Genomic DNA, 15,701 nt, shown 5'->3' with positions numbered 1-15,701 from the left:
TCTTTTCTTCGTTGTCATCTCTTTCCTTTGTCTTGGTGGGTATATGCTTGTCAGGTCATCCACTAGGTAGTTTTTTTCTTCATCTTCATCCATTTTTCCTTGTCTTGTTGGATGTATGAATGTTAGGTCATCCATTTTGCAAGTTTTTTTTCTTCTGCTCATTTTCCACACGATTTTGTTATACCTTGTTGGTTCTCTCCTTTCCCTCCTCCACCTCGTCTCCTTCTTGCTATCTTCATCTACTTTCTCTAGTCTGGAAAGAAAGGAAAGGGCAGATTTAGTGGATTTTCTTGTATTTTCATTCATATGTTCATTTACCTCTTTATTTTTGTTTGTCTCAGCATGCAGTCATTCCCCCGTGTGTGTGTTTTTCCTTTAAACTTTTTCTCACTTCACTCCTCTCTATGTTCCCCTTTTCCATCCCCCTCCTTGTTGTGCTTCCATTTCTTCAGTCATTCATTTATTTCTCTTGTCCTTCTGCTCTTCTTTCTATTCTTTCCACTCTTCTCCAGCCCTTTTCTCCTCTCTCTGTTCCTATATCCATTCCTTTACCAATACTAAGATCATGAGAGAAGTAAAATATGAAGAGGGTTGTAAAATGCTGCAAGAGGACTGACGTAAGATTTAAGAATGAAACAAGGGGAGGGAAACACACACACACACACACACACCTTTGTTATGGGGGGGTGAGGGAACATGGCAATGCCCCTGTAGTGAAGCCAAAAGTTCACGTGTTAGAGCGGGGTCACATGAGGTCAGCTGGTCAGGGCTAAAGGGCAAGTTCCATGTGACCTTGACTGCATTAACTTGACTCTGATTGGATGGTGAGCCTAGGACAGCAGCAGCAGCAGAAGGAAAGGTCAGGTTAAAAAAGCTTGATTTACAATGACAAGAAAGCTGAATTTTAAAAGCTTGGAAACTCTTGTCTAATAACCATATCCCAAGTTCTCTTTTCCTAGATGTCAGTTATTGCTTTTTACCTTCATCAAATTTGCAATACATACTTCATTTCTACTTACATTTCTCTTGGCCTATTTGCAACATACTGTTACTAAAGGAAAAATTTGATGTGCTTGGAAACTCTTTGTCTAATAACCATATTCCAATTTCTCTTTTCCTAGATGTCAGTTATTGCTTTCTACCTTCATTAAATCCACAATACACACATCATTTCTACTTACTTTTCTCCTGGCCTATTTGCAACATGCTATAACTAAAGTTTGGAAAGTTTTGTTTACTCAGCGCAACATCTGTGGTCATATGCCGGAGAGAGACAGAAGGGGAAGGAATTATAGAAAGGAACAGATCACAGGAGACGGGACACAACCCCCGATTAATACCTGGTACCTATTCACTGCTGGGTGGACAGGGGCATAGGGTATCGGAAAAGCCACCCAAATTTGAAATGGTGGTTATGGAGGGCTTATAGGGAACAGGGTCTAGCTAACTAATTCTGTGAGACTCATTCAAGACCTTTGCCATTGCTACTACTGCTGCTGCTGCTACTACAACTATTATTACTGGTCTTCCTCCTCACCTTCCTCAGCTCCCTGGCCGTAGTAAAGGTCTGAGGCGAGCACCTCCCCAAACGACAGACTGGGCTCCTCCGCTAGGTTGGAGTTTTCTGCGTACTCTTTCGCCTGGGAGAGAAAGGGAGCGTGAAAGTGTGTTGGCAGTGACTTGTGAGGGAGTTAACAGACCAGTTTCTCTCTTGGTGTGGCTGTTATCTACACATATATTCACCACTCAATAAAATCTAATGAAAATGGGTTAAAAGTATTGTAGTGACCCATAACACACACCATTTTATATTTCTAGTTCTCTCTTCTTTCAGCACATAGTATTCCTGGTGATGAGGTAAAATGGTGGTGTGTGTTATGGGTCACTACAGTATACGGTTAGCATTTCTAGAGGAGGGAGAAAGGACAAAAGTAGAACATGGGTTATACAAACATACATACATATCCCTATTTAGACTCCACAGTACACCACGTCAGCTCCCTATCAACACTAACCTCCGCAAAAGCCTTGGCAAACATGTCTATGGCCTGCTGGGTGAAGAATTTGGCCTTGAAGGTGGCATGGCTCTGTGGCTCTGGCTTCAGGTTCAGCACGGACCAGGTGGCACAGTGGCCCTCCTTGTGCATGGCCGTCTGGATGGCCACAATGTGCTCTGCTAGGGTGTCGCCGCTGTCCGATTCAATAGTGATGCGGGCACCAAACACATCATCATCGTACTGCATCGTTAGCCGTCCTGCGCCTAGGAGCTGAGGGAGAGGGGGGGGACATTGCTTAGTCAGGTTATGAGGTAGTGTGATGTGATTTGAAAGATACATAACCTAACCTATCCTAACATTAACCTAACCAAACCTGTGCCTGAGAGTGGGAGAGAACGATAGCCACTCGTTTCATTCCTTTCTTTCTCCCATCTTTAACACCTTACCTATCCTAACATTAACCTAACCTAACCTATCATTAACCTAACCTAACCTATCCTGTGCCTAGGAGCTGAGAGTGGGAGAGAACGATAGCCACTCCTTTCTTTCTTCCATCTTTAACACCTTACCTATCCTAACATTAACCTAACCTAACCTATCCTGTGCCTGGGAGAGAACGATAGCCACTCCTTTCATTCCTTTCTTTCTTCCATATTTAACACCTTACCTATACGAACATTAACCTAACCTAACCTAACATTAACCTAACCTATCCTGTGCCTGGGAGAGAATGATAGCCACTCCTGTCGTTCCTTTCTTCCACCTTTAACAGCTCTCCATCTCTTCCTTTTTCATCCTCTTTCCCATTTCCTATCTTCATCTCAGCCTCCTCCTCTCCACATCTCTCCTCGCACCCTTCACCCTTCCATTCATCCTAAGCTACTCTACCCGCACCCTTTACTCATTCAGTACTCACCCTCCCACTCATCCTCTCTCACTCACCTTCCACTGGTTCATGTCTTTCACACTCAGCGTACACCTCTCGCTGAACATGACCGTTGAGTCCTCTTCCTCGTCCTCATCTTCTTCATCTTCATCTTCAGTGTCCACCTCATCATCATCGTCCTCCTCCTCCTCTTCCTCCACCTCCTCGTCACCATCTTCCTCATCGTCTTCATCATGTTCCTCCGTGGTGTTCGTGGTGGAGAGAGGGAGAACCACAGTGGCGGATGTGCTGGTGGATGAGGAGTCAGCAGGTGGAGCAGAAGGTGGAGGTGGATTCCTTCTTAACTGCTCCTGGCAATCCTCGAACTTAGTCTTGAATTCCTTAGCCAGCTCGATTGTCTTGAACTTGACCGCCAGCTGCTCGTTCACGCCTTCAGCTTTCTCCGAGAAGTCTGTGGCATACCAGCACCAGGCGGTTTCGGACGACTGCAAGGGGCGTATGACCAGCTGGGCCGTGAGGTGGTGGTTGCAGCAGAGTTTGTGCACCTGCTCCCTTCGCTGCAGGAGTCGGTACTTGGCGGTTGAAGGGTCATACAAGATTTTAAAGTCTCCAACCCCTCGTTCCTTCCACTGTTTCGTCGCTCCGTCGTATCGGTACAGCTTGGCGCGGTGGCAGAATATCACCTGTAAGTCCTCCTCCCCGGTCTTCACCTCCACTAAGTCCGGCAGCGGCACCACCGGCTCAAAGTGTGGGTCGTGGGAATCATCATCCTCGCCATCCTCGTCACCGTCCTTCTTCGGGGACTTCCCAAACACCGGTTGCCCTTGAGTGGCCCACACGGCGGCCACTTTGGGGTCTAATGGCTTCTTCCTAAACCCGTCCCCACCAGACCCCTGCGCCAGGTCAGCAAAGGTAAGCTGTGAGTCTGTGCTCTTGGCTGATGGGAATAGACTAGCCCCTTCACTGAGGCTTGGGGTAGAGGCTGAGGTGACTGCGGCAGGGGACTGAGAGGGCTGTGAGGTCTGTAGCAGTCCCCCAGCACCTCCCTTCCCACCAAACGGTCCACTAGGGAGGAGGAGTCCCGCTGGAGGGGTGCCGAAAAGACTAGGGGTGGTGGTGGCAGCAGAAGCGGCTGCCGTGGCACTCGCTAGGGAGGCGGTGAAGAAGCCTGGGGTGGTGGGGCTTGTGGTGGTGGTGGGCGTGCTGAATAACTTATTAGAGGGAGCTGTGCCACCTGTCAAGCCACTGGATGGGGTGGAGGCACTGGCGGAGAAGTTACTAAAGATGCCGGTCATGGTTGCTGTAGTAGTGTGTGCCCCGAACACTATACTAGTCGTTGGCGTTCCTCCCATTGCGCTGCTAGAGGTGGTTGGCGTGCCTCCGAATATACTCGCAGAGGAAGCTGGTGTCGCTCCGAAGATGCTGCCTGAGGAGCTTGCTGTCCCTCCGAATATACTCCCAGAGGTGGATGGTGTCCCTCCGAATATCCCAGGCCCGGAGAATATAGCCGGCTTACTAGCCCCAAAGAGGCTAGGGGTTGAGGATGCTGCTGTGGTAGGCGTTTTCGCACCTCCGAATATGCTTGGTGAGTCTGTCGTTAGCTTCCCAAAGGTGGCGGGTGTGGTGGATGGCGCGGACGTGGCGCCGAACTGAACAGGCTTGATGGACGGTCCACCGAACATAGGTGTCGACGCTGTAATTTTCACGACCTCGTCCTTGTCCGATTCTTCGTCTTCACAGCCAGGGCAGCCGGGGCAGGGTGGGGCATCCTCATACAGGTAGAAATTATCCGGGAGGTGTAGCTTCCGGGCACGTTCAACCTGTTCCGCTGTGGCTGTCTTCTCATAAACTACCTGTACCTCATCGCTGCTGTCTGGCTCCGAGGAAAACTTGTCGCCGAAGCTGAACGAACTCCGGGGAATGCTTGAGGTAGTTGTGGCGCCTCCGAAGATCGATAACTTAGACGTGGTGGAGCCCGTTGACATGCTTAGAGGCAGGGAACTCCGCAGGGAAAAGTTTGAGGACACATTGACTGTGAACGCTGGGGGCCCACCGAAGACGGGCGGCGCTGAAGAGGCGTTGGGGAAGGCCGGGGAAGTGGTGTTGGTGTTCCCGAAAAGTGGGGTCTTCGTGGTGCCTCCGAACAGTGAGGCCGAGGTGGTGATGGCGAATGTGGACGTCGAGGTGTTGGGAGTTGAGCTGAATAGTGAGGTGTTGTTGTTGTTGCTGGTGGTGGTGTCTCCCCGTGCTGGATCTGAGGGTTGGAAGGAGAGCAAAGATAAAACAAAGGAGATGAAAGATGGTTTTGAAAGAAAGAGAAACAATTGCCACTCCACATTATTTTACAGTAAAGGAATTAGCTCAAGGGCAAAAATGAATGAGAAATAAAAACCTGTTAATGCCTGCTCCTAGTCACATACACAAATGACCCACTAAACATACCACCAGCAAAGGTAACACTGATGAAAGATGGTTTTGAAAGAACGAGAAACAAGTATTACTTCACATCATTTTACAGTAAAGGAATTAGCTCAAGGGCAAAAATAAATGAGAAAAAAAGCCTGCTAATCACTGCTCCTAGTCACACAAACAAATGACCCACTAAACATACCACCAGCAAAGGTAACACTGATGAAAGATGGTTTTGAAAGAAAGAGAAACAATTGTTACTACACATTATTTTACAGTAAAGGAATTAGCTCAAGGGCAAAAATGAATGAGAAAAAAGGCCTGCTAATCACTGTTCCTATTCACACACACAAATGACCCACTAAACATACCACCAGCAAAGGTAACACTGATGAAAGATTGTTTTGAAAGAGAAACAAGTATTACTCCGCATCATTTAACAACAAACAACAGGAAACACAAAACCCCATTAAGCACTAAGCAAAAGGCATTTAATACAAGGCCCAAAAAATGGTCTACATACCCCCAAAGAGCGATTTAGTAGCACCAGCGAAGAGCGACGACGCAGCTGGTGTGGTGGCGTTGATGGTCAGGGTCTTGAGTGGCTCTGAGGCTGGGGTGGTGGTGTCTGCCTGAGCCACCACGGTCACATTCTCCTTGGCCGGTGTTGTGGTGGCGGAGGAGGCTGCGGTGTTGCCCTTCGCTGGTGTGGTGGATTCAGCTTGTGGGAGCTCGGTTGCGGTGCCTCCCAACTTGACCTGGGAGAGGGTGAAAAATATTGAAGATGAGGAAAGGGAAGGTAAAAGTTAAAATATATATATCATGACAGGGGAAAAAGGGGCCAATATTCTCACTAGGGAGGATAAAAAAGAAGAACAAGAGCTGTTAAACAGATTACCAGGGTGTTTGCATTAAAAAGAAAAAAAATAGGATAAGAGAGAGGAAGGAGGGAGGGAATTCAGGGCATGAAGGTAAGGAAGGAAGGTTAAAAGGGAGCTTGTGTAGGACACAAAGGGAAGAACAAACAACAGCAGACCTGCTGGTCCTTACGAGGCTGTTTGTGACAAGCTACACTAACTATCTAATCAAAGGTGTAAGATGAAGGACAGCAAAGGCGAAGGCTCCTCCCCACCCCCCATCCCTCCAGCCAAAGCTGGCAGGAAAGGAAAAAGAACCATGCAGCATGGAAAAACTGCATGGAAATTATGTAGGAAGAGGAAAGAACTACCATTACTGCTACCACTAACCGGGTGATAAAAATGGACAAGGACACCAGTATTCGAAAGAACTTAACGTTATTACGACAATGAGTAATATCTTAGTTGCTGGTTGGATTCAAAATACTTGTCTAATCTATTCTTGAAGGCTGTAACTGTTGTACTATCAACGACATCACAAGGTAGAGAGTTCCAAACATTAACAACTCGATTGAAGAAGAAGTGTTTAGCTTCGTGCGACGAGAATCTTTTACCACTTATCTTCAAATTGTGATTTCTTCTTGTTCTATTTGATCGATCAATTGTAATCTTCCACATTAATATCACTGAATCCTTTAAACATTTTAAACACTTCTATTAGATCGCCTCGCATTCTTCGTTTTGATAGGCCAAATAAATTTACTTCTTTAAGCCTTTGTTCATATGACAAATTTCTCAACCTAGGAATCATCTTTGTTACTCTTCGTTGAACCCGTTCCAACTTTTCTATGTCTTTTCTGTAGTAGGGAGACCAAAACTACACAGTACTCTAGACGGGGTCAAACCAACGAATAATAGTTTTAATATTACTTTTTCCGATTTATTATTAAAGACTCGTCCGATGAAGCCAACCAATTTGTTTGCAGTTTTAACTACCTCTGAACAATGCTGACCGGGCTTTAAATCGCTTGATATAGTGATTCCAAGATCCTTTTCTTTACTTACTGCAGAAAGTAGTTTGCCATTCATTACGTTCCGAACGCGATTGTTATTTTTTCTGATGTGCAACACTTTACATTTGTCAATGTTAAATTTCATTTGCCATTGATTGGCCCAACGTGCAAGTCGGTCTAGATCTGATTGTAAAGCTTCTTCGTCGAGTGTCGCAGTTACTTTACTAGCAATTTTTGTGTCATCAGCAAATTTTCATACTTTGCAAGTGAACCCATCATCGATATAATTAACATAAATTAAGAAGAGCATGGGGCCAAGCACTGGTCCTTGAGGTACGCCGCTTCTGACGTCAAGCCAGTTAGATGTAACACCGTTTAGAACTACTCTCTGTTTCCGCTCAGAGAGCCAGTCAGCAAGCCATTTGTGAATGTTACCCGAGATACCGTGCGCCAATAGTTTGCTGAGCAATCGTTGGTGGGGGACCTTATTAAATGCCTTTTGAAAATCTAGATATATGATATCTACTCATCACCTCAAAAATATAATGAAAAAAATCAAGTAAGTTAGTTAAACACGAACGTTTACTACGGATGCCATGTTGCGAATTATTTATTATATTATTTTCTTTGAAGAATTTCACCATATTGTCGCGAATGATAGTCTCCATTAACTTACAGGGGACGAAGGAGAGGGGAGGAGAGGGGACAAAGGAGAATAACTAGAAAGGAAGGACGGAAGAGATGACCGCCAAGTCAGACAAGCTACAGGTAACAGAAGGAAGGGAGGATCATTAGGAAGGAAGGAAGGAAGGAAGAGAAGGAAGGGAGGGAAGGAAGGGAAGGGAGGATCACCAAACAAGACAATTTATGGGTAACAGAAGGAAGGAAAAGAATCACTGGGAAGGAAGGGACGATCACTAACCCAACCAACCCAGACACAGACACAATGACCCACACCTCACCACAAGCCCACAACACACCTTAGCATCATTCAGCGCCACAAAGAACTCGGCGGCGATCTCTGGTGTCTTGAAGCGCAGGGCGAAGGTCTCGGTCTTGGCAGTGGCTTCGGAGTGGTCGAGGGCGGCCCAGTAGAAGGTCTTGTCATCCTTCCGGCGCACCTCCAGATCTTTCTCCAGGTAATGGTTGAGGCAGAGCTTGTGCACCTGCTCCCGACGCATCAATAGGCGCACCTTGCCGTTCTGGGGTGGGGAGGGGAGAGGGAGTGCTGATGTAAAGTAACACACACCCACAAAAAAAAAAAAAAATAACAAATAAATAAAATAAATATGCACATTCAAATAACAATACATAAAATGAATAAATAAATGAAAAAACGAGGAAAAAAAAGAAATAAAGGAAGGAAAACAAATAATTATGAACAAAACTAAACTTGTCACTTAAACACAGTTTCTCCACCTATCTACTCGACACAATCTTCCAAACAACTATCCACTATTCTTTGACAACACTCAGCTATCACCTTCCTCAACACTAAACATCCTCAGTCTATCCTTAACTCAAAATCTCAACTGGAAACTTCATATCTCATCTCTTACTAAATCAGCTTCCTCAAGGCTGGGCGTTCTGTACCGTCTCCGCCAGTTCTTCTACCCCGCACAGTTGCTATCCATTTACTGGGGCCTTGTCCGCCCTCATATGGAGTATGCATCTCATGTGTGGGGGGGGTCCACACACACAGCTCTCCTTGACAGAGTGGAGTCAAAGGCTCTTCGTCTAATCAGCTCTCCTCCTCATACTGATAGTCTTTTACCTCTCAAATTCCGCCGCCATATTGCCTCTTTTTCTATCTTCTATCAATATTTTCATGCTGACTGCTCTTCTGAACTTGCTGACTGCATGCCTTCCCTCCTCCCATGGCCCCGCTGCACACGACTTTCTACTCATGTTTATCCCTATACTGTCCAAACCCCTTATGCAAGAGTCAACCAGCATCTTCACTCCTTCATCCCTCACGCTGGTAAACTCTGGAACAATCTTCCTTCATCTGTATTTCCTCCTGCCTACGACTTGAACTCTTTCAAGAGGAGGGTATCAAGACACCTCTCCTCCCCAAATTGACCTCTCGTTTTGGACACTCCTTTGACCTCTGTTCTTGAGCAGTGAGTAGCGGGCTTTTTTTTAATTTTTTTTATTTACGCCCTTGAACTGTCTCCTTAGCTGGGGGGGGGTCGGCAGATTCACAGCAGATAACACACACACACACACACACACACACACACACACTGTCATCCTTCTTCCTTACCTGTTTGTGGATGAGTATTTTGAAGTCTCCAATCCCCCGCTCCTTCCACTCCCCTGTCACGAGGCGGAACAGCTTGGCACGGTGGGAGTAGGCCATCTCCTCGTCCTCCTCCCCTGTCACCACGTCCACCTTGTCCGGCAGGGGTACCACAGGCTAGGGGGAAGCAATGGTATTATTATTTTAGTGTCGAAAGGGTAGTTTTATGGGCTGTATAGTAATGGCGGGGGAGATGGGACAAAATATTATAAACTTCAGGGTATTACAAGCCTGAATAAGTAGGAATATAAATAAGTGAATAAAGAAATAAAGCAAGAGTAGGAATATGAATACATAGATAAATAAACAAAGAAATTCATCACATACCTCATAGAAGAGATTGTTATTTTAGTGTTGAAAGGTATTAGCAAAGGGTAGTTTTATGGGCTGTATAGTAATGCCAGGGGAAAGTGGGACAATATATAATAATCTTCAGGACATTAAGAGCCTAAATAAGTAAAAATATAAATAAGTGGATAAAGAAATAAAGCAAAAAATAAGTAGCAGGCTTTTTTTTCATTATTGTTTTCTTCTTGAACTGCTGTATTAAAAAAAATAAATAAATAAATAAATAAATAAATAAATAAATAAATAAATAAATAAAAGGGAATATGAATACACGGATAAATAAACAAAGAAATTCATCACATACCTCAAAGTAGAGATGGTCGCCTTCATCCTCCTCCACCAACCCTTCCTCGGACTCGCACAGACTGATGTCCCTGGAGCGCGGCGACTTGGCCTTCACGCCGGCGAACGAGAACTCATACTTCCCGGGGCTGCCAAATACAAAGCCTCCCTTGGTCGGGGTCATGCCAGAGGTAGGGGTCGTGGGCTCCTCCCCATGTTGGCTGGACGGGATCGCCACGGGTTGGGTAGGGGCAAATGAGACAGAGGGACCGGTGGGCGCTGGGGGCTGCCACGTGAAGGCAAAAGGCTTGTTAGTTGGGGCACTGGAGCCGAAGGAGAAGGCCGGTTGAGCTGTCTTGGTGTCTGTGATGCCGAAGGAGAATGTGGCGGTTGGTTTGGTGGTGTTGGTAGCCTCCGCCGACGTGTTCAGACCAAAAGTGAAGGTGGATTGGGTTGGCGGGGCGGGACTTGCCTCCTGCTGGCTCTGTGGGATGCCGAATGAAAACGCCTGCTTGTTACTTTCCGCTGAGAACTTGAAGGTGCTTGGGCCCAGGGCAGAGGTGGAGGACGGTGACTGCCCCTTGGAGAGATCAATAGCCTGGTCGCTCACGTCGGCTGCTCCTGGTGCGAGGGAACCACAGGCAACGCAGGTCTGGGTATCGGCGTTGTTGCGAACCAGGCATGTGTCGCACTCCCATGATCCTTTAGGAGGCTGGAACATGCCGGCGAAGGAGGACGTCGCTGGTGCTGTTGTCACTGCCTTGGGTTTATCTTTGGGAGTTGGGCCCTTTTCCTTTGCTTCCCGTGGTGTGGTGCAGGACACACACTCAGCATTCTCGCCCTTGTTGCGCACCAGGCAGGCTTGGCACTCCCAGGAATCAGCTGCCTTAGGGAACAGAGAGGCGAGGGATGGGGCGCCACTGGAGGGAGCTGCTGCACCTGTGGAGGGTTCAGCAGGCTTGGCCGTGTCCTGCTCAGCGGTGGATGCCTCCAGTGTCACTTGGGCCTTCTCGAATGCCTCCTTGAAGGACAGCGCCTAAAAGAACAAAAATTTGCTTGATGAGAAATATGCACTCAACTCGTAAAGGAATGTCAGTGCCTGAATCCCGACGCTTTATAAACTGTTAACACTGAACATAGAGAAGGATGATAAATTTAAGAAAAAGACTAAAAGGAGAAAAGAAAATATACCATATTACAAAACTAAACACAATGCACATAAACTCTTTGGACACATTCAAGCATCCTTAAGCACATATTTCAGCCAGGCTTTTTAATTATCTATATCCAGTCTGCCATCAATATAATTCAAATACAAAGGGCAGTAACCTAACATAAGCTAACCCAGTGACTCACTAGCTCCTGAGTCTTGAACCAACAGCACTAACTTAACCTAGCCTAACCTAACCTAACCTAACCCAGCAACTCACCAGCTCCTGAGTCTTCAACCAACAGCTTTAACTTAACCTAACCTAACCTAACCTAACCCAGCGACTCACCAGCTCCTGAGTCTTGAACCAACAGCTTTAACTTAACCTAGCCTAGCCTAGCCTAACCTACCCCAACCTAACCTAACCCAGGGGCTCACCAGCTCCTGAGTCTTGAACCAACAGCACTAACTTAACCTAGCCTAACCTAACCTAACCTAACCCAGCAGCTCACCAGCTCCTGAGTCTTGAACCAACAGCACTAACTTAACCTAGCCTAACCTAACCTACCCCAACCTAACCTAACCTAACCTAACCCAGGGGCTCACCAGCTCCTGAGTCTTGAACCAACAGCTTTAACTTAACCTAGCCTGACCTAACCTAACCCAACCTAACCTAACCCAGTGACTCACCAGCTCCTGAGTCTTGAACCAACAGCTTTAACTTAACCTAGCCTAGCCTAACCTAACCTAACCTAACCCAGCGACTCACCAGCTCCTGAGTCTTGAACCAACAGCTTTAACTTAACCTAACCTACCCCAACCTAACTTAACCCAGCGACTCACCAGCTCCTGAGTCTTGAATCGTGCTGCAAACTGCTGTTGCCGCACCTCCTCGTCGGCAAAGTCCTGTGCGGCCCAGATCCATGTCTTGTCGGAGGAGACCATGGGCGTGACCTTGATGCCTGGCGTGATGAAGTGGTTGGCGCACACCTTCAGCACCTGGTCGCGGCGCATCAACACTCGCACCTTGCCTGAGGCGCTGTTTCGGAGGATCTTGAGCTCGCCGACGCCACGCTCCTTCCACTCCTTGGTGTCCTTGTCGTAGCGGAACAGCTTGGACCTCTCGCAGAAGAGCACCTCCTCACCCTCCTCGCCTGAAGGATTGGTAAGGATATATATAAAATAAGGGCCAAGAAAAAAATAAATAAAAAAAGGTAAAAAGGAAGTACAAGGAGGATAAGTGAAATAGGAAATGAAAACCAAAATAAAGGAAAGACAAGGGAAAAGAAGAAAAGGAGGAACAAGGAGGAAGTGAAATATGAAATAAATACAGAAAGGGAAAAGAGAAGGGAAAAACAGGCACAAAGAGGGTAAATAAAACATGAAATTACGATCAAAAGAAAGAAAACAAGAATATAAAAGGAAGGCAAGGTAAGAATGTGACCACTAACACCTGCCCCAAGCACCCCTAACTCACCTGTCTTCACCTCCACCAGGTCGGGCATGGGCACCACCGGCTGGAAGTCCACCTGAGGCTCGTACTCCTCCACTCGGTCATCGCTGTCATCCTTCTGCGGAGACTTGGTCACTCCCGCTGGCGTCTGTGGCTCAAACTGTGGGGTGTGGACAGTGACGGCTCGTGGTAATTTATAGGTCTGCCATAGGTGTTGTTTTTTACATATGCAAGAGTGTGTTTAATGCGAGAGGTACCAAAGAAATTCAAGCAAAATGTAGGTATTATTCCAATGAGACTTAACGATTTTGGAAAGATGGAACTCTATACGCCTCATAGATACTCACAGCCTTGGTGGTGAAGATGGAGGGAGCGGATGTGGCAGTGGTGGCAGGGGAACCAAAGGACATCACGGTGCTGGCTGCAGACTTCCCTCCAAAGAGACTGCCTCCTCCTGCATTGCCTGAACTCTCTGACGGTGCGGCGAATGTGAAACTAGCCGATGGGGCGCTGGACGTCGCGTTTGAGCCGAAAGAGAACCCGCTAAACACAAGGTCCTTCTTCTTCTCCTCCTTGGGCTCCTCCTTCTTCTTCTCCGGCGAGATCGAGGGCGTGGAGCTGAAGGTGAATCCACTGAGGGAGAACTTGCCTGGGTCCTTGCTGCCCTCGGAGGCGGGGGTGCTGGAGGTTGTCGGTGGTGGTGCGGCGCTCACACTGGGGCTGCCGGTGGTGGTGCTGCTCAGGTTGAACTTGAACCCGACTGTGACAGAAGAAAGGCGAAGGTAAGCAAAGAGAGGTAAATGTTTGTTGAGATTGAGTTCAGTGGGGTTGATTTTTTCTTTTTTTTTTTACAGCAGAGGAGACAGTGCAAGGGCGTAAAAACTTAAGGTTAACTGTAATAAATAAATAAATAAGCCTCAGTACTTACAGGTAGAGGGGGTGGTGGCTGCGGTGGAGGCTGCGGCACTAGGCTGGGCTGGAGTGGAGATGGTGGAAGGGGTGCTGGTGTTGGCGGTGGTCGAGGGGAAGCCCATGAACTTGAAGCCTACTGTTGGGGCTGGGCTGCTTGCGGTGGTGGTGGTGGTAGTGGCAGCCCCTCCCTCGGTGGGTACGGATGGGCTGAACTTGAAGGTGGCTGAGGGGAAGGGAAGAAGGGCTGTTAGTTTGATGTTTACAGTAGTTAGTTAGTCTAGTTTTGTTTAGTTAGTTTGGTTATTTATTTTTTTTAACAAAGGAGACAGCTCAAGGGCACAAAAAAAGAAAACAATAATAAAAAAAGCCCGCTACTCGCTGCTCCTAAAAAGAATCCAAAGAAGTGGCCGAAAGAGGGGTCAGTTTGGCTGTTAGTTTGATGTTATAGGTAGACAGAAAAGGGAGAAGGAAGAACAATGGTGAGAGTCTATGATCGCCAAGAATGTGAGACTCCTAGCAAATCCAGCCCTGTAGAAATAAGGAAAATAAGAAAAGAGAAGAAGGTGCAGATAATGAAGAAGAATGAGCAAGAGAGGAGAATCTATGGTCGTCCAGAGTGGGTATAAAAAAAAGAGTAGGTGTAGAAAATAAAGAAGGATGAACAAAAGAAAGGAAAGAGTCTATGGTCTTCAAAAGTGCACGAGACTCATAGCCTATCCAACCTCATAAGAAAAAATAGTCAGGACATCAAAAGAAAAGAATAGGGGAGACGAAGAAGAGAAAACCGAGAACGATGACCACTAAGAAGAAAAAATAAGGACATTAAACAAAAAGAAATGAGAGAAGGTGAAGGTTTCTGCCTCTTGCAACACTCTTCCCCTTCTCTAACACAAAAAATAAATAAAAAAACATATGAACTGGCAGACTTTTACTTTATATTACTTAATTTTTCAGACTAAATAAAAAATAAAAAATAAATAAATAAATAAAATAAAAACATGATGGTGGAATTACATGCTTTTAGTGGCACTCTCTTCCCTTTCGACCCTTCCTCTCTCTTACCGAAGGGCGACGAGGCCAAGCTAGAAGCAGGGACGTCACTCTTGGCAGGGGTGGTGGCGGTAGGGTTCGGCATCTGACAGGCCACACACTGACCATCCTCCTGTTTGTTCGTCACCAGGCATGTATTGCACTTCCAAGACCCAGGCGGAGGTTTGAACAGCATGGCCAGGGAGGGGGTAGAGGAGGTGGCCGCAGCGCTGGGTGATGGCGTCTGCTGTTTGATAGGGGTGGAGGTCTTGATGCTGGTGGTGCCGTAGGATGTCACACCAGGCACTCCCTCTGTCTTGCCCTGAGAGGAGAAAATGAAGATGTTTACATGTGGTCTTACCTATGACATGAATAATCTTATCTTGTTGTGATTAGATAAGTTTCCCTGGTTGATATTCATAAACCCAAGAGTTTCAAGAGTTCCCCCCTTCCCTCTGTTTCCCTTTAAGCCTCCCAACCACCTCTGCCACATTACTGTACTCAGGGCATCATTGAAGATCGTTTGTAACACAGGAACATAGAAAATATAAATAAATACGAGGCTTCCCCCCTCCTCTGTTTCCTTTTAGCTCCCTCCCAACCATGCATTGATCACATTTACCATCTACTCACCCATAAATATCACCAAGAAACACCAATAATTAGCCATTTTAACGATAAGTAACGGAGCACAAATAATAATGCAATAGCTTCCCCCTTCCCCGTTTCCCTTTTAGCCTCCCAACCACCAAATTATCGTACTCAGAGCATCATATTTAACATCTTCTCACCCATAACTATCACCAAGGAACACCAATAATTAGCCATTTTAACGATAAATATTCATGAAGTCAGTTATCAAGGTGGAAAAGACAGTACAGTAAAACCCCGATTATCCGAAATGGAAGGGGGAAGCCTCTTTCGGATAATCCGGATTTATGGCCGCCATTTTGATCGCCGCCATTTTGATCGTCGGCATTGTGGCGTTGCGACTGCCGCCGACTGACGATGTAAACAATGAAACCAAACAAACACACGCTACGCTAAACAAAGTAGTACGCTT

At 46.6% G+C, this 15,701-nt stretch overlaps 1 protein-coding gene across 5 annotated transcripts in view; it reads right to left on the bottom strand.

The window, feature by feature from the left end:
- The window catches only part of LOC126980254 (E3 SUMO-protein ligase RanBP2-like), a 41,115-nt gene that overhangs the window by 2,163 nt on the left and 23,251 nt on the right, over positions 1-15,701 (bottom strand). For 4 of the 5 annotated variants that reach the window (XM_050829934.1, XM_050829936.1, XM_050829938.1 and 1 more), the window contains 14 exons: positions 14,672-14,960; positions 13,626-13,832; positions 13,045-13,457; positions 12,722-12,857; positions 12,088-12,398; positions 10,117-11,130; positions 9,429-9,581; positions 8,143-8,364; positions 5,816-6,050; positions 2,940-5,137; positions 2,016-2,267; positions 1,538-1,640; positions 672-830; positions 1-253 (listed from right to left, as the gene is read on the bottom strand). The exon at positions 1-253 is cut by the window's left edge and continues 2,163 nt beyond it. In XM_050829934.1, coding sequence (XP_050685891.1) covers positions 249-253; positions 672-830; positions 1,538-1,640; positions 2,016-2,267; positions 2,940-5,137; positions 5,816-6,050; positions 8,143-8,364; positions 9,429-9,581; positions 10,117-11,130; positions 12,088-12,398; positions 12,722-12,857; positions 13,045-13,457; positions 13,626-13,832; positions 14,672-14,960 — 5,697 coding nt within the window. In that variant the 3' untranslated portion in view covers positions 1-248. The remainder of the gene's footprint in view (positions 254-671; positions 831-1,537; positions 1,641-2,015; positions 2,268-2,939; positions 5,138-5,815; positions 6,051-8,142; positions 8,365-9,428; positions 9,582-10,116; positions 11,131-12,087; positions 12,399-12,721; positions 12,858-13,044; positions 13,458-13,625; positions 13,833-14,671; positions 14,961-15,701) is intronic. The other variant, XM_050829935.1, reaches the window with a different exon arrangement.

This window comes from Eriocheir sinensis, chromosome 44, assembly GCF_024679095.1.
Source record: "Eriocheir sinensis breed Jianghai 21 chromosome 44, ASM2467909v1, whole genome shotgun sequence".
Lineage (NCBI taxonomy): Eukaryota > Metazoa > Arthropoda > Malacostraca > Decapoda > Varunidae > Eriocheir > Eriocheir sinensis.
This window is presented reverse-complemented; position numbering and strand designations above follow the sequence as displayed.